General features: G+C 47.8%; 1 protein-coding gene across 9 annotated transcripts in view; it reads right to left on the bottom strand.

The window, feature by feature from the left end:
• The window catches only part of LOC124110168 (uncharacterized), a 76,340-nt gene that overhangs the window by 40,595 nt on the left and 10,119 nt on the right, over positions 1-25,626 (bottom strand). For 7 of the 9 annotated variants that reach the window (XR_009224317.1, XR_009224318.1, XR_009224319.1 and 4 more), the window contains 2 exons: positions 24,315-24,484; positions 3,311-5,647 (listed from right to left, as the gene is read on the bottom strand). Coding sequence is in view for 1 of the 9 variants with exons in the window: in XM_058570918.1 (XP_058426901.1) it covers positions 24,315-24,484 (170 nt within the window). In the remaining 8 variants the exon portion in view is untranslated. Of the gene's footprint in view, positions 1-3,310; positions 5,648-22,686; positions 23,854-24,314; positions 24,485-25,626 lie in introns of those variants that run through there. The other 2 variants (XR_009224324.1, XM_058570918.1) reach the window with 2 other exon arrangements.

The raw sequence follows: 25,626 nt of genomic DNA, 5'->3' as shown, positions 1-25,626 counted from the left end.
TCACCAGCATGACCAGATCCTAGCCCTTGGTCAGGGGAAAGAGACGATGCTCAGTGTTTTAGTCAGCTTTTTCACTACTGTGACTAAAGGACCCACCAGCACAACTGTAGAGGAGGAAAGGTTTATCTCAGGGCTCACAGTTTCAGAGGTCTCAGTCCATAGGCAGCAGGCTCCATTCATCAGGGCACAAGGTGAGGCAGAATATCATGGTGGAAGAGAGTGGCAGAGGGAAGCAGCTCACATGGTGATCAGAAAGCAAGGGGGGCGGGGGCTGGGATTGCGGCTCAGCCGTAGAGTGCGAGTGGGACCAGGGTTCAAGTCTCAGCACCACATAAAAATAAAGGCATTGTGTTGTGTCCATCTACACCTAAAAAATAAATAAATATTTAAAAAGAAAAAAAGAAAGCAGAGAGAGAGACTCCACTCTACAGATACAAAATATATACACCACACCCCCATGAACCACTTCCTCCAGCCACACCCCACCTGCCTCCAGTTACCACTCGGTTAATCCCATCAGGGATCAATTCACTGATTGGTCTAAGGCTATAACCCAATCATTTCTCCTCCAGACCTTCTTGCATTATCTCACACGTGACCTTTTGAGGGACATCTCACATCCAAACCATAACACTCAGTGAGGACAGCTTCCATGTACGGATGCGATCTGAAGTCCCAAGCTTCCTTTTGATAAGAATGAAGACATGGTCACACCCAGCTGCAAGGAGCCTGGGAACTGTGGTCCCAAGCCAAGTACTCATGTACTTTCCTAAAACTCAAGGGGCTTTGGCTAAAGGACACTTTGAGAGCCCAGCTGCTGGTTTCTAGGAAGCCATGGGAAGTGTTCCACAGGTGACAATCCCCTCTGCTCCCTGGTGAACCATCTAAGCCTCTCTGAATTAATTTCCTTACCCCAGTCAAATGGATAACATTAGAAGGCCCCGAAGAATTCCAGGCTCTTCGATCACAGCCTGTCATCTGAGACCACTCTGTCCACACAGGAGACGACCTTGCAGCCTGGTGAACGTGGCACGGCCCATTGACTCAGTCCAACTCCCCCTCTTTCTTGGCCACTCCGTCAGCCTGACTTCACGAATGCCCATCAGAACCAAGCAGAGGGCGAGAGCCTCCCATGCAGGGGCTGCATTGTGCAGATCGTGATTCCCCTTCTCATTTTTAATCTTCCCCCAACCACTGGCTCCCTGCTCAAGACGCTTTCTCTCAGACTAGCTTCCACATAAGGCTCTCCCTCCCTTCCCCAGCACCATCCCTGACTTGTTCCCCAAACCTCTGCAGTCTGGCCTCTGCCCCATCACTCAGCTGACTAACTGTCGCTGAAGTCATTACATTTAACGGTCTCTTCCCAGCCTCTTCCTCCTCTGCCTGCCCAGGTCTCCTTAGACACAGTTGGCCACCCCTTCCTTGAAGCTCCACCTCCCTTCCCTGCTGTGAAGCGCCACTCCACAGGCCTGTCCCCCCGCCGCCCCCCCCCCCCCGCAGCACCCTGCTTCCCTATCTTTTAGTTCTGCTCCAGGTCTTTCCTTCTGTGACTCCTCAAGAGACAGACAAAGGCCAACGCAACATCTGTACAGGAGCAGCCATCTAGTTAGCCTGGTGGAGTGGAAAAGACGTAACCTGAGCTCAAAACCAGATTTGTCACCCGTGTGCTCTGTGAGCTTGGCAGGTTTTTTTTTTTTAGTGTCTCTGAGTCATTGTATCAAAAACAATGATACAAATACCTCTGCTTTAGGTGAGGCAACTTCCTAATAAACACCTCCCCCTAAATCTCAGTGACTAAACAAACTTAATATTTCAGTCCAATGAAGCTGAGCAGAGGCCAGGGGACTATTACCTATGATTATACAGAAATTCAGTCCAGTGGCTGAGTCCATCATTAGATTTTCTATTTCAGCATCCCACAAGGGAAGAGTGAGTGTGGGTGTGTAAAAAAGATTGCACATGATATTCTTTAGAAGCCAGACATGCGAGACATGCATCTATTACTCCTGCCCACATTCCATTGGCCAGAACCTTCACGTGATGCAACCCAATAGCATAGGATGCTGGGAAACGTAGTTCCAGGAGAAAAAGAGGATTTGATGAGCACCTAGTGTCCTCTCTACCACAGGGTTGCTGTGAAAATGGAAATCATAGTTATAAATCCTATCACTTTTCTGGAATGGAGTAGTTACTATATGAATAGTGAAAAATAGAAACAACAACAACTTTTGTTTAACTGTTTTTCAACTTTCCCAAGTATTTAAGTCTGTTCAGGCTGAGATAAATAATAAGACTGAAGAAAGAAAGATGGCAGCCATGGAAGTGTGGCCAAGTCTGGAGGCACAGGGGTAGGAGCAGCAGCAAGCAGAGTTCGGGGGGGGGGGGGTCTCATGAAGGACAGAGGGGCCACTGGAACCCAGTACAACCTCTGGTTTTCCAGCCAGCCCTGGCTCCCACCTGAGCCAGAAGGGGTTTAGAGAGATCCGAGTTTCCTTGGAAACCGTTTCCCTGGCCCTCTCTGCATGTTATCAGCCAAGTTGGTTGTAATCAAACCCCCACGGGGCAGAGAATGAGCTCTCAAACTGCCGTCCTGGGGTTCCATCCAAATTGCTTGCATTTCCTATTTAAATTGGTAATTTCCCTGCAAGTGTTCCCCCTGCCCATCCAGAGGCTGGTTGGGAAGGGGAAGCTCTGGACACAGCCCAGGGTCCCCGAAGTGCCTCCAACCAGACCCAGGTCCTCAGCCAAGGCTGAAGGCCTCAGGCAAACCCAAGCCTCAGGAACAACAATGTCAGCTCAGGGGCCCCTTCTGTGGGCCCCTCCGCTCTACGAAGGGGAACAGCCCAGATGTCAGTGATGGAGAAAGACGCCCACAGGCCACAGTGGGTGTCTCCAGAATGGCAGGCATCATTGTCCATGGTGAATGTAGGGGGACTTTGGTCCCTTTTTCAGGTACACACCTTCCAAGTGAAGGGTTGGATGCTGGACCAAAGGCTTGTAGTCCTGAAGTACTCAGAGCTGAGACCACAGGAGTAGGAACAGATGGGAAAGCCCTAGAGTGCTGGCAGGGAAATTCCAGAAGGCTCCGGAGTCCCTCACCTCCACTCCTTCAGCTAGCCCAGTCCCCCGGTGGTCTACAGGAAGGGACGCTCCACCCACCTCTTTTCCTTTCAGAATGGGTAGGAGGCCCGTCTCTCTCTCTCTCTCTCTCTCTCTCTCTCTCTCACACACACACACACACAGATATGGACACATAGACGCGTGCACATTGGAGAAATTCGTTCATGTGTATGGATAAATAAATACACACCTGTTTTCTTGAAGACATGCAAGCTGATCCCCCTCAAGGCACACAGGCATGTTCACGGTAGACCTAGGCATGTTCACAAATACACACCCAAGTCAGACTGGGCACACGGTGCACAGCAGCGTGAGACAGCATTAATGAACATGCGTGCGCCCAACACAAGTCCAGCCAGCTGTTGCAGCTTGATCCCTGACCAGCACCTGTACTTAGACACATATATCTGAGACTAAGAAAGAGGCTGGGATGGGAGATGGACCCTGCGTCACAGGTGGCTAAGCAGGGCACAGTCTGGATTCCAAACTGCTAATAGAACCAAGGAGAGGTGGCTAAATTGGGTTTAACCCAAGGTCACACCCAGAGTCCAATATGATGGGTCAGAACATGGAGCCTCTTAGTGGAGTGGGAGAGGGGCCTTCATCAGTGAAGCGGGTACCCCGACTGCAGTAGGGAACCTGGACTAGGAAGAGCCATTGGGAAGAGGCCTCCCTCCCAAAGGAGAACCTGTAGGTCAGGGCCTTAGCCCAGCACAGAATCCGTCAAATGAGGAACCTGCCATTTGGCTAGATACACAGTGAGAAAAGGTTCTGGACTCATGGGTGAGGTGCTCAGGGCCCCGAGCTCTCAGAGCCTGTGTACAGAGAAGCACAAGTGATACCAGCCTCCCCGCCCCATCCCCTATGGCTCCCCACCCAGAGCCAGGCTGAGTCAGGTGAGCAGCCTCTAGGCAGGGGACGCTCGGTATCTACTGCTGCAGGGACTGAGATAAGCCGGGCACTCCTCCCTGAGCCAATCAGACCCTGGACTCTATTATTCCCTCAGTGTCCAGGAAGACACCCAGAAGACTCACTCTCCACCTGCAGAAGCTTCCCTCAGGGCCCTGCCCGCACGGCAGCCCTAGGGGTCTTAGTCAGGGGAGCTGGGGGCACTGGAGAGCCAGGCCTGTCCTCCTGAGCCAGGGAAGCTGGGAGACAGGCTGTGCACCTTGGGGATGGGGAGCAGGTGTTGGATTCCAGGGCCCAGGGCCACCGCCCCCACGTTTCCCCTCCTACCCAGCACTGAGAAGAATCCCACAGAGTCTCACAGCCCTCCTGCTCCTTTCTAACAGACAGGTGTGAGAGAAGAAGCACAACTCCAGCAGGCGTCGCGGCCAGCTGTCTGCAGCTGCGATTGTGTGCCTATCTAGCAGAGAGACTGCTGGGAGGAGGATGGACAGGGTGACATTTCCAAATACTCAGTTTCTCTGCCACCCAGTATCTGTCTCTCTCTCTCCCTCTCCCTCTCTCTCTCTCTCTCTCAGCTACTACATATGTCTGGTCTCCTTCCACCTCCTTGTCTCCTGGAAGACTCTTATTTAACCTTCAAAACCCTGTTCATGTATCGCCTCTACAATGAAATCCTTCCCCACTCTCTGATGGATTATTCACCCCTTCCTCCTGGCTACGTTGTAAGTTATGAGTATCTATTCGTGTTGGGATGTCTGTCTCTACACGTGACTGGGAGCTACTTGAGGGCGGGAGCTCCATGACACTTGTCTCTGTGGTCCAGCACCACCAAAGGATCTTGAGTGTTCCAGTGAGGCGCTGTGATGTCGCAGTTCAAAGAGGGGGTTCTGGAGCCAGGCGGAGCTGGGTTTGAGTCCCAGTACTGCCTCGTCAAGCTGCAGGACTAGACAAGTTGCTTCAAGTCTCTGAGCCTTAGTTGACCCAAATGCAAAATGGGAATATTAATCACAATCACATCTCACAGTTGCATCATCAATAATGAATAATAAATATAGAAAGGATAGCCCAGTAACAGGCATATTAATTAACATGATTATTATCCCATGAGCATCTAACCTGTTGATTCATCCATACACTGACTTCTAGAAATCGCACCAACAAATGAATCATTACAATCAGGTATGATGAGGTCCGTGGCAGAGCAGGAGTGATATGGGAGCCCAAAAAAGGAGCCACAGACTTTGTGGTCACATGATACAGTGGTTAAGTGCATTGGCTTTGTTATCAGGAAGTCCAAATTCAATTCCTACCTGAGTCCAAATACTCAGGAATTGACTAGCTGTGTGCACTTTGAAAAGTTATACAAATACTTAGAAACTCAAAAATATAATAGAAATTTAAAAATGCAAATATACAAGTTAAGCAAGCAAGGAAGACTTCCCTGAGAAGGTGATGTCAGGCCTTGATAAATGAATCGGAGCTTTCCAGGTGAAGAGTGGAAACCAGGGCGATCCCAGGAGGAGGAGGAGCAGGGTCAAGGGCTGGTGAAGCCAGAGGACCACCTGGTGACCCCAGGTCCTGTGTGTGAAGCAGGATAGCAGAAGAAGATCTGCAAAGACTGGGGAAGACATGGGACATCATGCTCAGATACATTTCCAACAGCCTCCAAGTCCCTCTTCTAGAATGTACTGGGTCCATACTTAGGAGCTCAATAAATACTTCTAGGAAATGAATGAGAAACACTAAGTCCCTGACCCATGAGCCTTTCTGCCTGCTGGATTTCCAGTTCTGCCATGAATTGGCTGCAAGGCCCTGGGCAAGTCACTTAACCTCTCTGAACCCTGTTTCCTCCTCTGAAAAGTGGAAAGGGGACAGGGCAGCAGCAGCATGCCCTGTCGAGGGGTTGTTGGGAGGGATGAGCGAGAATATGGTGTGGTGCTTGTCACGCGAGGGGCTCTCAAGATCTGAGTTGCAGTTACTCTCTCTGAAAACGAATGACTCCTCCAACACACACACCTTCATGCCAAACCCTGCTCTAGAAACTTTGTTACCTTGCTCTGTCTTCCGAAGCATCCCGCTGAGAAGGCTTTATCATCCCGCGCCGCAGACAACAAGTCCCAAGAGGCTAAGTGAGAGTTTACGACTGTGCCTTGGATGCACAGCTAGTCAGAGTCAAAGCTGGGATCCAGATTCCCACTTCACTTATGCCAAACTCCTGCCACCTCATGGAGGATTTCTTCTTTTTTTTTCTTTTCTTTTCTTTCTTTCTTTCACTCCATTCCCCATTGAAACATAACATATGCCCTGAACATCTCCCAAAATTCATGGGCTAAAATTCAATCACCAGTGTGATAGTACAAAAAGGTGGGACTGTGAAGAGGTAATTAATAGGATTCACAACCTTATAAAAAGAGGTGGGAGAGAGCTCTTTGCCTCTGTGGCCCTGATGCCCTTCTGCCTTGTCCGAACACAGTGCTTGTACCTGCTAGAGGACACCAAGGTGCCATCTTGGAAGCAGAGAGAACCAGCCCTCACCAGACACAGAACCTGCCTGAGCCTTGATCTGGACTCCCCAGCCTCCAGAACTGTGAGCAATATTTTTTTTTTTCTGTTGTTGACAAATTTCCCAGTCTGTGTTATTTTGCTATTGTAGCACAAATGGATTAAAATAGATGGACGCCCCAATTTATGTAACAATTAAGACCAGAGCTTCTCTCCCTGAGGAAGCAGGAGTGGGGAGCAGCATGCCCTGCTGGTTTTACAGCCCCCATGCACTCCCCCAGTCACCCGCCCCCACTGACTCAAGGCTCCAAGGAGCACAGGCCAAAACTCTGCACTCCTCTCCCTCCCAGGCAAGCCTCAGAGCCAAGAAACTTGCACAAAAGTTAGATCCATCAATAGGACTGACATGAGAGGAATGACTCCTGAGCCCTGTGGCTCACAGAATAAAAACGTATTCGTTCCTTCTGATCCCTATCCAGTCTCCTGATAAGCCCAGCCTGCCACATCTCAATATTCCTCTGCTAAGATTTCTACAGGTCCCTCAGATGCCTGGTTCCAGCCTGCTAGCCTTTGAACTTGAGATATTCTGAGCATCTAGTAGTTAACTTAATAATTTGGGGAGATTTGAAAGGCAGACCGGGCAGTGGTCAGCCAGCTCTCACCTGCACAGAAAATTTGGTAACCTGGCTGTCCTCCCTAAGAGCTCCTCTCCAGGGAAGGCTGATGGAATCAAAGAGCCAGGGATCATGGGAAATTCATTTGCAGCCACAACAGGATCCTGTTATCAAGCTGTCCTGGGGATGGGCAGCTCACCCACGTCTCTATCAGAAGCTGCGTCCTTGGACATTTAATAACCAGCTCCGCTTGGTTTAGCACTATCGGAGCCTGGAATTGGGTTTCTATCACAAGGTCCCATGGCCTCAAAACTGTGCCACAGACAGGCCAACTCTGTCTGAAGATAAACCACCAGCTTCTAAGCATCAGTCAGTCCCTACCACCCCTGTCTCCCCTCCTGAAGAGATGGAGATGCCCTGGGAGGCCCCAACTGCCTCCCCCCATCTCTCTGACCAAGGTCAAACTTGAAGTCCATTTTCACCCTCACACAGGCCCTCAAAGGTTTGTACCTAAATTTCTCCTTTTTCCCCAGTAGGAGCAGTCCCCAGATCCTCTGGGCTTGAGCTGGGTTTTCCAGGATGGCCTCAGCACAGGATCAGACAGATCTGTGCTTCAAGTTCAGCCTCCGTCCCTCACCAGCTCTGTGACCTTGAGCCTGTTATCTCATCTCTGTCTCAGTTTCTAGATCTATAAAGTAGAAATACCAGGATCTCTGTGAAACGAGGTGGAGATGCCGAGAAGGGCTGGTCCGGTGTGTCTGCCCTGTCCTTACTCAAGGACCTGGGCGTGGTTATGAGTATTAGCTCACCGTGTGGTCAAGCCTGCAGCCTCTCAGCTTTCTTTTGCTACCAGTCTTCTTAAACCTCCTGAGACCCTCAACCCCTCTTAGCCCATTCCAAATCCGACCATGTCCTTGTGCCTCTCACCTGAACCCCTGGATGGTCTGACTGTCCTCTCTAAGGGCGCCTCTCCAGGGAAGGCTGCTTGAATCAAAGAGTCAGGGATCACAACTGTAGTCAGAAAACTACAGCCTTGGATAAAGAATATGCCCTTGACCTTTGTGTTCATTAAGTTCGAGTATACAGAAAAAGAAAGAAAATACCAGTTACTTAGATAAGGCAGGAAGGAGTCCGTGTCTCTTGTAAGTATGGACTCTGGAGATGCAGGTTAGTTTGTTCCACCATGATCAGGAACAGAGTACTACTGCCTCATGGTGCAAAATGGCTGCTTGAGCTTCACATCCTTATTCCAGTTTATAGGAAGGAGAAAGGAGCAGAGAATGGCAAAGGTGTGCAGAACACACCACCCCTCACTCCTCAGAAACCACAACATGGACACCCCTAGCCTCACAGGAAGTTGAGAAACAGTCTTTATTCCAGATAGCTGTGTCCAGCTAAAACTTGGGAAATCTGAATACTTAAGAAGAGGAGAGCAGTCTCTATTGTGTACCCTTCTCTCCCCACACCCTATGGTGTAGCAATCCTAAACCGGAACCCTGGCACTTGAGCATTCCCTCCAGCCATCCCATGGGCCCTTCAAATGTAGGACATCCAAACCTGGATTGAGTCCATCTTACCAGGACCCAGAAGGCAGCAAGGGTCTTGGAGACTTTGGGTTGGGTCCTGACCACGAACGTGTGCATTAGCTTCTATGAACAATAGTTTTCTCATCTGTGAAATAGGAAACATATCTTCTAATCTGTTGGGGAGATCAAATTGTTGGCTTACACAGAAACATCTGGTGTGGTGCCTTGTACACAGTAGGAACTCAATACATGTTGGTTTCCTTTATATTGTGCCTTTTCTAGTCTAGCATAACCATTCCCTTTCTCCATTCCGTGCTGCCTCCTCCCAAACTGATACAGATTTGGCCACCCAGCTCCATGAAGACCCCCCAGAGGTGGCTCTGGCCATCCAGCTCTTTATTAGGAATATATCTGAAATAGTGAAGCGGGTGGTGAGAAGGAGAAATTATCTCTACATAAAAAAAGAGATGACTCTCCTGTCTAAAGACTTCCCACAAGGTAAGTTGAGAACTAGCCAAATCTGAGGGCTCCAAATCCTTCCCCCATCTGCCTCATGTCTCCCCTTTACCCTGAAGGAAGTATCTCCTGTCTCCTTCACTCTTCTGTTGTCTTTTAATATGGCTCATGGCTGTAGGTTAAGCAGATTCAGTGTTGATCTAAGTTAAAACTCTGGTCAACTTCAAAATTCTCTAATGAGAGACTGGCCGAACCCCGCAAGTGTAGACTCATCCTGGATCCTGGCCAGGAATCACCCTAAATCCTGAAGCCCTCAGAATTTTGAAGTTGGCCAGACTTTTGACTTAAAGCAACACTGCATCTGCCCTCGTCAGAATGATACCTCACATGTTGATTAGGAGGATTGGAAAAGGAACATGTAAGATGCGTACATAGTAGAGGGCCTGGAACATGGAGGACACCCAAGGAGTGGTCGTGTTATTTATGCCAAGTGCATGACCTTGACCATCACTGAATGTACCAAAGCCAGAGTTTCATCTCAGCAACCAACACAGTGGGTCTTGGGAGTAGCTTTGCTCTAATTCTCAGTGCAGTGGAAAGAGATATGATCAAACACAAGATTGGCCAAGAAGACTGGAGATTACAGACAGGGAGCTATCCCAGATGTGAGGACAGGTAACCAGGCATGGGTTTGAGAAATAAGAAGGAGACCAGCTTGGCAGGAACAGGAGAAGAGGAGAATCAGGATACAGAAGATCAGACAGAAGGGCAGGGGAAGCCAGTTCTGAAGTTCAAGAAGGCCAAACTGAGGAGTCTGCATTTGACACCAAAGGCAGTAGGGAGTCTTAGACAGGAAATAGTGGGGTGGCACCAGGAGAGGAAAGTGGCATAAACTGGGGGGGTCTGTAGTGGTGAAGAGGAGGAGTGGATTTGAGGCACCCAGCGGGGTGGAGGCCGTGGGATGTGGTGTCCAGAGATGGAAACGCTTGCAAGTGGAAATGTTGTGTTTTGAACTCTGTTTCTTCACCCAGATTGAGAAATACTCAATGTCAAACCCACAGGGCTCCTGCTCCCGTGGGAAGTACAGCCTGGTACAGGAAGATGGCTAAGGCAGCTATGGGATATCCAGGAGGCAATTCGGGGCAGGGGACAGTCTTGGAGTCATTTCTCTCAATGACTGGATGTGTATTTCAGAAGGTGTCAAAACTGGAGAAATCTGTAGGAACCTTGGTCATGGCCCAGACTTCAACCCTTCATTTCCTACCACACCCCCCCTCCCAAGGCCCATGTCCTCCCACAAGGCACTGCTACCAGGCAAGCGTGGCAGAGGCAGCTCCCTTGGAGATCACACCTGGCACACTGGACAGGGGCTCTGGCCTCTTGATTACCTGCTGGTGGGGAGTCTCGGTGATTGCAATCATTTGATTAAGGATACATGCTCTCAACCGAGCTGAGCCGAGACACAGGCCAAAGAATCTGGATCAGGTAGAGGAGTTCTTACCTGTACTGTGATGTACGTGAGATTTTTCTGCAACAGTGTCTATGGGTACCCAGGCCTTCCTCTCCACACTTCCTCCTTCCCACACATACAGTACCACCCAACCTCCAGAGTTCCCAGTGTGCCCCAACTGGGCCCCACTTCCTCCACCCTCCCAAACTTAGACCCTCATCCCTCCTTACCTTCCCCTCAGACCCATGCACACTCTTGGTCCTTGTACGCCCAAGGTAGCCGATGCATGCGTGGTTAACTTAATACTGAGTAAGAGTCCATCACTGGGAGGTAGATTACATGCATGATACTGTAGAGTTGTATCTTCACCTGCTCTACTTGTGTGGAGACCCTTTGTAACTCACCGTGGCTTTTCTGTGGTCAACAGGCAATAGATACATAAATCTCTTATATAGAATTCAGAGGCTAATATCCTTCATATAAATGATGCAGAAGCTTAAGGTCATCGGACACAGGATGGTCAGAATTACAACTTCTGATCCTCATTCCATGTGCAGGAAGTCGTCCCCAGGTAAGTGCACTTCAGTGCAAAAGGACACCCTTCCTTCCCTAGTGCTGTCTGCTCTCTGATGTGGTTTCCAGGATCACACTGGGAGGGACTCCCTTTCTTTCAAAAATTACTCCTCCAGCAAATTTCTCAGCCTGGACCAAAAGCCTTAAATATACACATTTTCTCTGACTCTATAATTCTGCTTCCAGAAACTTATTCTAAAGAAAATGTGTGTGCAAGGATGTTGGTAGAGCACCATTTAAAATAGCTACCCATAAAAAAAGAACCTAGACTATATATGTGGCTATCCAGGTTATTTCCCCATGTCTCCCAGCTGGAATCCACCCTTCCCCGTTCTGCCGTTGCTAGGGCCAGGACTCCACACATGACGCTTCCCAGACTTGGGACCAGCTGGTTTCCTGTGAGGTTCCAACCGTAGGAGGCACTTGAGGAAGACTGGAAGGCGAGCAGAGAAGGGGTTCAGTTCCTATTTCTTCCTTTCCTGCCAACATCATCCCAGGCGCAGCAGTTGGCTCCAGCCTCCAATTTCCTTCTGCACCCCTCGCAGCCTCATCCTACTCGCACTCCCCCCAAAAACTAACAGCAGCTGGCTGGCCCCCTTCCAAGGTCCCCAGCTCTGCAGGAACCAGGCTCTGCACTCCTCTGTCCCAATGCCCATTTACCTTTGCTTTTGTTCCTCTAGCCCTAAGGACAGGACTGGCTTTCTATAGTTACTATCCCTGAGTTACCTCGCCTTCCTTTCTGGTTCTATCAGAAACCTACACACCCAATTCCCTGCACTAAATTCTGCCTGTCCAAAATACCTTGTGTCATGTCTGGTTTCCTAACTGAGTTCTGGTTAATGTACATGCCATTTCACACCCATGAGAGTATATATATATATAAAGGTAACCATACCAAGGTTGGTTCAGATAGGTACTTTTATGCATTGTTGACAGGACTGCAAATTTATAGTAATTTTAGAGAATAATTTGACAGGGAATAACTCTAGTAAAATTAAATTGCGTGTGCTGCAGTTCTTGTCCTGGGCATGAATGCTAAAGAATTCACTTAAAATTTACACAAGAAAAAGAGCATCCTTCCTTTCTTTGCCTCTGACTAGGAAATGGGTAAGTCCACTGTGAATATAATGGAATGCTATACTGTGGTTAAAAATGAAGAAGTGGAAGTTACCTATAGCAAAACAGATAAAACTTAGAAGCATAATTGTGAGTGAAGAAAGCAATCTACAAAAAGATGTGTACAGCAGCATATCATTTATACATGTTAAGTTTTAAAGCCTACAAAGCAATACTGCGTGTTGTTAACGGGTCCACTTGAATATCAAAGAAGTGTACATCATGCATGGCAAATTAAATTAGTTAGAAGCACTAACTCTAGAATAACGGTGAGTCAGGGGACAGAAAAGGAAGTGGAACTAGGAAAGGGAACCACAGGCATTTGGTTTTATTTCTGAAGCTTGGTGGTGGGTAACATTAAAAAGAGGGGTGTTGTGGAAGGCAGGGGCTTGCAGACAGGGTTAAGAATTTGTATTTAGGAGGGTGGAGGATGGGCAGGCTGGTCAGCACACCATGCTTAGGCATCCATTAGAATTATTATGTAAAAATGTGACTTATGGACATGAAGAGTGGTTAAGAAAATATTAAGTAAAAATCAAGGATGCAGCAAAGAAATGTATTTTATTAACCCCTTTAAAAATAATGCATGTTTTTGTATATGAGGAAAAAACAGCTGGAAAGAAATATACCACCCTGGTGATAGTATTTACCTCTGGGTAAGAGGGTTAGAAGTGGCTTTTTATATTTATCTGCATTCTCTGTTGTTTCTCAAAACAAAAATTAACTTCTTACATAATAAATTCCTAAGGATTTTTTTTTTTTTCATTTATACCTACAGAAAATCTTCCCCTATCCACTGCTGTGACCTCTGCATCTCGCCAAGGATTTCCTCAAGTGTGGTCTGTAAGATGATTTTAGGTGATGTAATGCAGATTAAGTATTTTTTTTATTTTCACAAGCACAAATCTGTTTTAATATATTGTACAAAAATAAATTAGCACATTAAACTCATGATTCAATTGATACTTCATTTAAAAAAAAAAAGAGAGAGAAACACCAAAGTACATTGGGAAACATTGTCTTTTCAATAAACAGTGCTAGGCCTGAGCAATACTCATATGGGGAAATAATCTGATTTAGACCCCCCCTACCTCACCATGTATAAAAATCAATTCCAGGCACGGTGGCGCACACCTGCAATCCCAGAGGCCCAGGAGGCTGAGGCAGGAGGATCGAAAGTTCCAAGCCAGCCTCAGCAAAATTGGGGCACTAAGCAAGAAAAGGACACTCATCGCTATTGCTGTCTGCTCTCTGATGTGGTTTCTAGGATCACACTGGGAGGGACTCCCTTTCTTTCAAAACCTACTCCTCCAGCAAATTTTTCAGGGTTGGGGATGTGGCTCAGTGGTCGAGTGCCCCTGAGTTCAGTCTCTGGTACCAAAAAAAAAACAAATTCCAAATATCCTAAGTGTGTTAAAAGATAAAACAACAAAGCTCCTAACAATAAGCAGAGGGGAATCTCTTCAAGAATTTGAGGTGCAAAGATTTCTTCAATGAAATAAAAACTCACTCATCACATAGGGAAAGACTGATTAACTACACTACTTTAAAATTAAGAATCTCTGTGTATCAAAGGAGACCACTGAGAGAGTAAATTAACCGCAGAATAGATGGTGACAAGTTTTATAATCAGCAATAGACTCACAACCAAAATATATAAAGAGACCATACAAACCAATTGTCAAAAGACAGACAATGGAATTGGAAAATGAGCCAAAGACTTAAAAAGGCACTTCACAAAACAAGATGCTCAAACATCTAATAAGCAGGTGAGCCCGAGGGGCACTTGGGGAAACCTGACAGTGTTCTCGTGCTTAGTCTGAGAGATGATTAGATGGACCCATTCACTCCTAAGAGTTTCCAAATTTTCAATTCACAGAGCTGTGCACTGAAGATGTGTGCACTTCCCAGCAAATACTTTATACCACAATGAAGAGATTATTTTCACGAGGAAAATTGAGTAAGAAAAAGTAAATCATGTTTTGGCACCTTTATTGATCTAAAGACAGTTTAGAAAGATAACAGTGTATTATGTAACTTTCAAAAGAAACAACGGGAAGAAAAAACAAACGTAAATAAAACCCATTACCTTTTGGAGGAAAAGCAAAACAAGAAGAAAGGAATAAGAATAAAAACCAGACTTCCCGGCCTGTCTGGTTCATCACAGTCGGGATCCACAATTGTGTAAGTCATCAGCCTAATATCAAAATAAATTAATTTTTAAGAAATGTTAACGGAATGAAGTTAGTAATCAAGTTGGTGTTCAGATATGGCAAAACCGTGACCATGTTAACCTGAGCGGGGATGCCGTACGAACACAAGATTGCCGTCCACCTGGGTGTGAGAAGACAGGCCACACCCAGCACAAACAGGGCCCCCAAATTAACACTTTCTTGTCACCCCTGTGCTATGACAGCAGAGGAGGCCAAGCCATCTTCTGACCTCACACAATGCTAAGGAGAAAACTGAGACCAAGAGAGGAGTGCCTCTTGGTCAAGGACAAGAGGACACATGCAAGGACACACCAAGAGTTTGATTTTCTCTCTGCTACACCACCAGCCAGGCCTTAGCAGCCCAGCCTAAAGAATGGACCCCTTTGCTCTTCCCCCAACCGTGCAGGAAGCAGTGAGCTGTGACCAGCTCCTCAAGAACTCCCAGGGAGCAAGAGCCAGCATCCAGAGCTCTCCCCTGGCCTTGACCGCCAAGCCAGGTTCTCCCCTGAGCACCAGCACAGAGGCACCTTGCTGAAGCACAGTGGGGACCTGCCACTTTCCTGCTCGGAGATGCTCATTGGCTCCTAACTCCCTAGCCTGGCATTCTAAATAGTTCGCGAGAGATCCCAGACTGCTTTTCTTTCTTGACATCGGGTCATGGCCCTTGTGAACTCCAGCTCTTCCTCCTCCAGATCACCGTCCACACTATGCTAACCATCTCACGCTTTCATTGAGTCCCCGAGAGTGAACCTGGGAGGCCTTCGGGTCTTCCGTCCATGCTATGGAATGAGGGTGACCCATTTGGGTGTGGTCAGGAGGCTCCTGCTAAGAAGAAAAGGGACCCTGGGCCTGGAATCGGATGGAACAGCAAACATGTTCTCTTGAGCATGCTCGAACATCTCAAGGTAAAGGACCCTTGGAGAATCTGATTAAAACTATGGACCCTGTTCCTGGTTAAAGATAGGGAAACACAACATAGCTCCATGATGCTAGCTAGGATGGAAGTCACCGATTCTTCCATACTCTTTTTTTTTTTTAATATTTATTTTTTAGTTGTAGTTGGACTCAATATCTTTATTTATTTTTATGTGGTGCTGAGGATCGAACCCAGGGCCTCACACATGCTAGGCGAGCATTCTACCACTGAGCCACAACCTTAGCCCTCTTCCATACTCTTTGTCAGGATTTTGCCAAGCACTACAGGCATTATCTCACTTAACCCCCTCAGTGCCACCATGAAGTAGGAACTGTGGTTGCCTGCACTTCACAGATAAGGAATCAAAGGCAGAGAATGGGTAGTCGCTGGATGAAAATTCAAATCTAGGTCTTTCTGACTTCTCTTAAATGACTCACCAAACGTTCGGATTCAATAGCAACTATGGTCAGAATTTCCTGAAGTTTTCATTTTAAGATGCAGATTCCCCAGCCCTATAGTAGGAAACAGATCTTCTGGAGGTGGGGCCTGGGAATCTGCATCATTAAGGAGAGCACCAGTGGATTCTCAGGTACCCTAAGTATGACAACTGCTGCAGCCACTGGACTGCCTTCCCCAGTAAGCAGTAGCTAAATATTCCAGTTATTCTGGTGGTGCAACAAATTACACACAATTTTGTTTTGCTGTCTAAGGTGTGATCAAGAATTAGGGAAGGGCATCACTGCCATCAGAGTCTATTGGTCCAAGAAGCTATCCCCAATTCAAGAGGAAGGGGATCAGACTCCACCTCCTGATGGGGCCCAGAGAGATCTCATTGCACACATGCATGGAGATGGGACCATCTCTGAAGGGGATGTTGCCGCCATCTTTGAAAAGGGCAATCTGTCACTCGTAGCTTCTACTTGCACACAAAATCCAGTAAAATCAACCTGGCTGCTTCAATCTGCAGCCTGGAGAGAACAATGCTTAACATTCATCAAAGTCACTTTTCAACAGGCTTCCTCATGCTTCATGGTTCGCCCTTCCGGCTTCAGAAAAAAATCCCCTGCAGCTGCACCATGTACCTCTGAGGCCACACTCAGGAAGTGCCCTCGGTGGCAACACTTTCCCCGGCAGCTCATGATCTCATGGATTGATAAAGAAAATATGTGTTCACCCAGCTTCCTTCTGCATTCAGGTGGCCTCATCTCAGGGCACAGAGGAGAGACCCAGAAGCAAAATGAAAAAGGTTCACATGAAGACGTCATTGATAGAGGACAGAGAGTGTAAATTGGTACAACCTTTCCAAAGGGCAGCTTGGCTATGTGTATCAAAGTGTAAAATGTGCAGACTCTTTGGCCCCAGCATTCCCACTTCTCGAATTTAGCCCAAGGAGATATTCCAAATGCAAGACAATATATGCACAGCATATGCCCATAATGTTGTTTATCATAGTGAAAAATTGAAAATTGTCTTTATGCCCACAAGATAGTGATAGATTAGGCCAATAAATTGTAGCTCATTAATACTAATTTTCAAAGAAGGAAGTAGATCTATATAGACTGATGGTGGAAAATTTCCAACACATATGGTTAAGTAAAAAAAAAAAAAAAGTATCTGAACAATGCATACTATAAATCACATTTATATAAAACAATGTGTACTTCCCACCCAAAAAGAGATATCTGAAAGAAGGTTCCCTACGTGGTAGATGTTGGTATGAATTTTGCTTATTTCTGTATTGTTTGAAAGTATTTAACAACCATAATGATGATGATGCCTACACCCTGGCTACACTGCTGAGGGTAGTTGCAAATCCCCTACATGCATTGATTCCCTATTCTCATGAAGACCATGTGAAGTGGATACTCTCATTACCACCATTGTAGGTGGGACTACTAAGACAGACGGCTCCCCACGGTCACACAGCCAGCAAAGAGCAATGACAGAAGCCAAACCCAGGCAGTTGGCTCTGGAGCCCAACTGCCATTAAGCCATCCTGCCACTCCACCATGATTAGACACAGTATTTTTACCAAAATGATGAAGCTGTTCTCTTAAAAGAGAAAAATAAGTCACCAAGTTGGCCTTAAGGTGGCTGGAGCTTCCAGAAGGAGCCCCCACAGATCCTCACTGGGGATTTTCCAGCCCTTTCGCTTGCTGGGTGGATAGTGGAGATCCCCTTGGGATGAGTCTGAGGGCGGTGACAAGGTCTGATCTTGGAAGCCCCATGATGAAATGGGATGAGAAGGAGACCCAAATTGGTGATTTAGCTGAGCGTGGGGTCCTTCAAGCCTACAGCTCCCAAGAGTCAAAAAAGAGACCCACCCCGACCCCCAGAGCATGTAGACCCAAACCTCAGCTCCTGGCCCAGGCCGCACCCAGGCTAGAAACAGCTATTATGGTCAATAGCTGTTTCTAGCCTGGTCAAAACTCCAAGGGCCAGAGCACGAAAGCCCCAGGGAGGCAGAACCGATGGACGCAGAGGTCCCAGCCGAGCCCAGTGCATGTGTGTCCCTGGACTCCAGCATGTCTATAGAGAGAATGAAAGGAGGCCCTGGGAGATGGTCCCTAGGAAGGGAGAACGGAGGTCCAAGCACGGTCCAAGATCAGGTAGAGGAGATCCCCAGGTGTCCCAGCGCAACCCCAGCAGCCTCATGCTTGAGACCTGGTACAAGGGGCTCCAAATACACAAGCTAAAGTTCGAGGAGCCTTGTCTGTCTCCCACCTCTAGGGGTCCATGCAAGCCGCTGAGCCTGTACACGCTGTCCAGCAAGGGTTGTTGCTCCTCCTGTCTCAGAGCACAGCGGACACTTCAGGCTTCAGCAGGGAGAGGAGACACCATGGCAGCAACTTGAAGTGGGTCAGGAGGGAAGTGGTGGACACCGAGGTAGCCAGAGGCTCAGTGAGGAGCCCCCAGGGGTGCTCAGAAGCTTAGAAAGACATTCATGGTACCTGGAGTTGCCTTGGGCACCCAGGGTCAGGTTTCCCAGGATGTGTGTGTATTGTGAGAAGCAGAGACCAAGCGCAAATCCTCGGGAGACCGAGAAGGTATGCAAAGGAGCCTGGGCCTCCATGTCTGTGGCCTGCCCCAGAGACCTCTCCTCACCTCTTGGTTCCCATTATGACTGCAGCCTCCTCCTCCACACTCCAAGACCCCTCCCACCTCCCTCTCAGTGCCCCCACCCACATTGCTCTGGGACCCGCATCCGGGTCCTCCTCCCAGCTGCATCCTGAAGGACCAGGTGGCACTGCCAAGCTGGAGGCAGAAGGGACCTCACTCTGGAAACTTTCTTTTTAAATCAGAGCAAGAAACAAATGGCTGCGCAATCCACTGGGATCGCCCTGGGTTGGAAATTTAAAATGCATTAAGGTTGAGAGACCTATAAACATGTCATAACACGCTCTGCGAGCTGCTGCCTCTGTGACTTGCAGGCACAGGAGCCCCAAAGGGCACAGGCAGGCATGTTCACTGCACACAGATGGGCACACACACCCATACATGCCCATCTCTGGAACTCCCTCCCTCCACACCTATGCACAAACACACATGATCTCCTCCCACCTATGGACACACAGAGATCTGTCCGTGCACACATGCCCCAATAGACGTGCAAACACAGACCTTGCACACACATGACATGTGCACCCACATGCAGTCCCACTCTGTGCAGAAAACTGTGCACTTTCTAAACCTACACATGCACACAGATTCACACACGTTACCCTATAAATATACACACGCCTTCCCCCTGCACACGCATACATGCACACACAATTATCTCCACTTGTAGACACATGGCACAGAAATAAACTCAGCCCTAGGCTCACCCTTGATCAGAGACAGACACCCTCACCCCACGCAGATGCACACACTCACACACGCTGATTCCAACCACAGCGACGTGGATGTGCATACACATTCACATACACTCATGTAAAATATGGACATTCATATGCAAACACCATACTCCCAAGCCAGATGTGTGCAGTTTACTTTACCCAAAGCAGAGATTCAGTGCACACTCGCCCACCCGGAGTGTGCTCACAGACGGCCCAGAGATACAACATCATCAAATAAACATCCAGCATCCCCCGCTCCCACCCCCCGACTTGAGCAACCATCTGGTTGCCCATCCAACAGCCTGTACTGGTTTTCCTTTAACGTTCTCTTCTCTGGAACCAGCGCACCATTGCCCACTGGCTCAGGTCATGCACCTTGACTCCACCGTCTCTCTTGCCCCCCCCACATCCAGTCTGTCTGTAAAGCCCGCCATGACGGCCTTCAAAGTGCATTGCATCTCCACACTAGTTACTTCTCCCCTCTCCATGCCATCGTCCTCCTGCATGCCATAATCTGCCACCTGGACGTTGCTCTCACTGCCCCTCATGCCCCACTTCCACTGTGTCACCTAGAATCTGTGCTCCACGTTTAGCCAGCGCTAAAGAACCCTCCATGTCTTCCACTGCACTTTACATGTAGACTCCTTATCCAACCAAGCCCACGAGTCTCCACACTCAGACCCTGTTCCTCTCTCTCCCCTCACTCCAAGCTCTCTCAGGACATGGACCCTCTCACCGCCTCAGGCACACTCATCCCTCCCCCACACCAGGGCCTCTCCACCATTCACTGTCACCCCTGCCTGGTGCCCTTACCCTGACCCTTGCTATGGCCACACTCATCCTCCAGGTCTCTGTTGAAATGTCACCTCCTTGGAGAGGTCTTCCCTGATCATCCAACCTAAAGAGGACACTCCCCATTCCTCTCCTCCACGGCCCCCTGTTTCCTGGGTCGCACGTATCACCAGAAGCATTTCTCGATGTTCCTTATCTCCCTCTAAACCTGCAGTGTCCCAGAGTGGCCACTAGCCACATGCAACTATTTGAATTAAATAAAATTAGGAATTCAGCTGATGGTTGCATTAACCATACCCCAAGTGCTCAAGAGCTGCAGGTGGACAGTGGCTACTCATCAGCATGGACATTTCCATCATCCAGAAGGTTCTCTGGGATGGTCGCCTGGGGAGGACAAGACAATGTCTCTTCTACTCGCTCTGTGTACTCTGTGCCCTGCATGGTGTCTGGCTCAGCAGGGGCTCAGGAAATAGTTACTGAATGAACTCACATGTGTGCAGGCCCATCAGGAGAGAAGATGCGGCATGTTAAGGACCCATTCAAATGCCACCTCTTTCTTGAAGGCTCCTTGTCATCTCTGCCTTCCTCTTTCTCCCATCATGATGCTTGTGCCTCTGTGACAGACAGACCTTTATTGGCCCTTATTGGCCACAGACCTCAGTTTACTGCAGAGCGTTTTACCCCACTTCCACCATGAAATGGAAAGGGGAATGGAAGAAATATCAGGAGCCTTATCCTCATTGTGTCCCCAGACCTCCATACATTTCTCCACCCCCCACCCCTCTCTCTCTCAGTGCTGGGGATTGAACTCGGGGGTGTTTAACCACTAAGCCACATTCCCCAGCCCCCTTTTTTATTTATTTATTATTTTTTTTGAGACTGGGTCCTGCTTAGTTGCTGAGGCTGTCCTCAAACTTGCCATCCTCCTGCCTCAGCCTCCCAAGCCACTGGGATCACAGCTTTGCATCACTACACCCAGCTCCATCCATCTCTTTGGAGGCAACAAAGCAGCTCCATTGAGAGTGCAAATCCTGGACACAGGTAATCTCAGGTCCTCACACCCGTTCCGCCTCCTACTAGATGTGACTTTGAAGAGACTGCCCAGTGTCCTCAGGTCTCAATTTCCTCATCTGTAAAATGTGCGTGACAATGAATACTTCACAGACCTGCTTTTCAGAGTAAAATATAATATGTAAAATAATGTATGTCCAAGATGTCGTGCAGTGTTCCCTCTGAGGATGTCACGTCCCTAGCAGAAGTGAGACTCATTGGCATTCTACACGCTATACACAGTCTTGTATGGAAACCTCGGTTTGTTCTAAATTTATTCCAAAGGTGCCTGAAAATCCTCATAGATGGGAGCCCCGGGTCACTGTCCACATAGCCTAATCACTAGCTGGGCTCTGTTTCTGATCCAGTGACTGCAGTTCTTAAGCAAAATAATTAATGGTTGCATTTTGGTAATTAATTTCGTTGATATTAAAATGCTAATATTTTGTTAAAGGCAAGCTGTGATCAGCACAGAACCCGCACATGGCCAGCATGTATGGTGAGCTTCCTCCATTCTTCTTGTAGCAGGGACAGACGAGGCAAGGCACCAAAGATAGCAGCAAACAGTTTTATTTGGCTGCAGCCAGGTTCAGAGAGCACAGCTTTTGCTATAATCAATCAATCCCCTGAACCCCAAATTCAGGTAGTTTCAGAGTTTTATACCCAGCATGTAAGGGGAGGGGCTCAGAAGTTCACATTCTGCAGAAGTTCACATAAAAGCAGCTTTTTCTTTCACTGTTTTGGGCAAGTTAACTCTTCAAGGACAACACCTGAGAAGGGGAGAGCTTCTTCTCCCCTCTCTTTCCTCCCCCTGCCAGCTGTTACCATGGAGCCCAATTGTAACTTATCTTAAAAATGTAGACATCTCTGTGAAGCCCAGCTCAAGGCCAGAGGCCTTGTTTGCACATTTCTACAAACTACTATACTGGATACATGTTAATGAAAAACCAGTAAGGGGGTGTTCATCACCTGGAGTGCTGGTGTCTTCCCAGCCAGTGGCCAAGTAAAACAGGGCGACACAAAAATAGGAAGTTTATCTACATTGAACTCCTTTGCAGAGACTGTTTTGCTGACAGTCCTAAAGTCAGCCATGGTGAAGATTACTGGAGAAACCCAGGTCAGTATTTTCTGTGGAGAAAGGGGGTGCCACTTCATTCTGGCTAGAGTGCCTGCAGGTAGGATGAGAGGGAAGAAGGTCCTGACCCAAATATATTATCAGAAAGGAAGGAGCAGACCCCAAAAGGAGGCAACTGGCTGTGGAGAAAGAGGAGCAGGGAGCAGAGGGAATCTAGCCATCAAGGAAAATGCAGCATTGCGCAGTGGAAAATTCATGGGATCTGGGTCCAATCCCAGCTCTGCTTCTCACTAGCTGTGTGACCTTGAATGAGTTGCTTATCCTCTTGTGCTCACGTGTGTGAAGCAGGGATAATGACAGCACCTAGTTCAATGGGTTGTTCTGAGGCGTAAATGTGCTTGTAGTTATGGAGTGCTCAGGACGGTACCTGGCACATGTTCGTTTGTGTAATAAATTGGTGAAGAAATTGGAGAAGGGCTGAGAACTGGGTCTGGGAATCTCCCCCAAACCTCCCTCCCCTCTTCTAAGTCCACCTACCAAAACTTCTTCCTATTTTCTTTAAAGTCCTCCCCATTTCCACCCACTCCCCCCTTCCAATTTGAAGCAGATTCCATCAAAGACACAAAAGGACTCTCAAGGAAATATAAAGTGACCCAAATGGGGGAAACGCTCAGCCACTGGTCCTCATTATGACTCAGGGTGTGGGAATTAAAACCGCACGACAGGCCTCGGAGGGTCTCGCTCAGGACCAGGAGGCGCTCAGAACTCTTTCCAATCGAGTGCACCTTTGTTCAATTGGAAATCTTAATGCAGCGTGTAACTCCTGGGTGGACTGCAGACATCCCTGATTCAGAGTCGTTTTAAATACTGAAATAACACTGATCAGCTAACAAAAACTGCCTGCCTTTCAGCACTTAACGACAATGCAGTGTGCCAGAACATCAGAATATGATTTTTTTTTTAAGTCTTAGAGTCCCCTATCCCTCCCCGATTTCAGGGTGAAGAGCCAGGAGGGAAGAGAACCCATGGTCCAGTGAGGCAGACCCGGGAGGTTTTGAGACCTGGGAGCCAAGGATGCAAGGGTGTGGGGTGGAAGGAAAAAGAGAAGAGACAGACAGACAGACAGACAGATGGACTACAGTCTACAACAGGTAGAGTAACAGACCCCCCAACAAAGATATCCACAGTTTAATCCCAGAATTTATGAATGTTTACTTCTAAGGCAAAAGAGATCTGCAGATGTGATTAAGTGAAGGATCTCCAGATGCAAAGGTTATCCTGGATCACCTGGGGGCTCCAATGTCATCACAACTATCCTGATAAGAGGAAGGCAGGATGCCCAGAGTAGAGTACAGAAATAGAGGCCCAAGTGATGCTGGACCACAATCCAAGGAATGTGGGAAAATTCTAGAAGCTAGAAAAGGTAAGGAAACAGATTCTTTCCTGGAGCCTCAGGAAGGAACACAGCCTGCTGACTCATTTCAGACGCCTGTCATACAGAACGGTAAGACAACACATTTGTTATTGCATTGAACCACATTTGTGGTAATTGGTTGCAACACCAATGAGAAACTAATGAAGGGTCCATAATAGGCAATGAGGGTGATCGATTCAACAGCAGATACTTCCTGGAGGCCTACTGAGCGCAGGTACTGCTCAGGGCCTGGAGAAACAGCAAAGCCTGCTCCCCGGAGCTCTCATTCTGGTGGAAGGAGACGGTAAATAAATGAGTTAAACAGATGGGACAATTTCAAATAGCTAAAAGCACATGAAAAGAATAATAGAGGTGACATGGGGGAAAGCTATAGCAGTAGGAAGGGAGCCCCTGTGATTAGATGGGGGAAAAAATCTTCCTGAGGAGGTAGCCAAGAAATGAAGAGTTAGCCAGGCAAAGACTGGAGAGAAGTGTATCTTGGACTGTATGGTTGAAACGTTGCTGCGTAACAAGCCACCCCAAAATTCAACAGCTTACAACAGCCATTATTTGCTCCCAAGGTTACAGTTCGGGCAGAGTTCAGTGAGAACCCTTCACCTGTGCATCATGCAGCATCAGCTGGGATAGCTAAACTAGGGTAGGATGGTACCCACTCACACGGTCCACTAGTTGGTCTCAATGCCAGCTGGAAACTCATCCGGGGCTGTCAATTAGGAAGGTCAACTCACCTCCACATGGACCTCCATGAGGCTGCTTGAGCTTCCTCAGAGTATGGTAACTGAGTTCCAACAGGAAGGAGGCAGAACTGGCAATCCATGGTATCATTTCTACCACATTTGATTGGTCCATAGTACAATCAAAGCTCAGATTGAAGGGAGTGGATGAGTAGACACTCTCTCTGTGTGGGGAGAGGGACAAATAATCAGTGGTCATCTTTCTTCCATCATATATACCCAGAGGCATTGCAGTTGCAAAAGCCCTGAAGTGGAAATGACATTGATGGGCTTGAGGAGAGAAGTGAGGCTGCCTAAGAGAAATGAGCGAAGAGGAGACAGCGAAGATGGGGCCAGGGAGGAGGGCAGCCTCCAGATCACGCAGGGCCTGTAGGCCATGCTAATGGGTTTAGGTATTACTCCGAGGTAATGGGAAGCCACTGGAGCAAGGAAGGGACATAATCTGATAGCAGCTTTTAAAATACAGCTCTTGACACTGTGTGGAGAGAGGGAAGTGAAGGGGCAGGTTATTGCGATGAGACCGTTGATTGACATGGGAGCCAAGAGAAGGCCCAAGGTCTGGTTTCCGTTGCTCAGTTTTTCAATTTGGGGGGAACAGTAATGAAAGGGAGAGGGGGAAGAGAAGATGGTGGGCCCATTCTAGACTAGCAGAGTTTTGGAACCAAAGGAAAGAAGTTGTTAAAAACAGGGGCCTTGGCATCGACTCTGCTGTTGCTAACTCGTGACCTTGAGCAAGAAACTTGTCCTTTCTCACCTTTAGTTTTCATAAAATGAGGATAATAATATTTATCTTATAAAGTTAGTGGGAAAGATTAAATAAGGTCATTAATTTATTCAACAAATGTACATTGAATGCCAACTATGTGCTTGAAAAAGACAACAAACGACTCTACCTCTGTGGAGCTTATAGCTAAAGGCAGAACGATATTGATCTATAAATAATTTAGTGCCTGGCACATAATACCACTCCATAGCTATTTTTATTGTGCTGCATTGGAGGAGCTTATGGCACCCCCACGTGGAGAGTTTCAATAGTCAATTCCATATTCAGTCTGGCTGTCCCAGGAGTGGCTCTCATTTCACTGAACACCTACTAAGGGCCAGGCACTGAATTAGGCTTTTTCATATCTGCTAAGCTCCTAGAGCTTCCAAACAGTGGAGCTGCCAAGAGTTTGATTCCTCAGATGCCGGGATGAATAATTTATACCAGGCACTCAAAGGGCTGCAGACTCTGGCCTCTGATGTGTCACAGGCGCAAGTGGGAAGGATCAAAGCAGTTTGTCACACCCGCTTCCTCTATAATTTA

The sequence above is a fragment of the Marmota monax genome, unplaced genomic scaffold (assembly GCF_021218885.2).
Source record: "Marmota monax isolate L192 unplaced genomic scaffold, Marmota_monax_Labrador192_F-V1.1 WCK01_AAM20220418_F8-fsc00008, whole genome shotgun sequence".
Lineage (NCBI taxonomy): Eukaryota > Metazoa > Chordata > Mammalia > Rodentia > Sciuridae > Marmota > Marmota monax.
The sequence above is the reverse complement of the archived record's forward strand: the minus strand, read 5'-3'. Positions and strand labels throughout refer to the sequence as shown.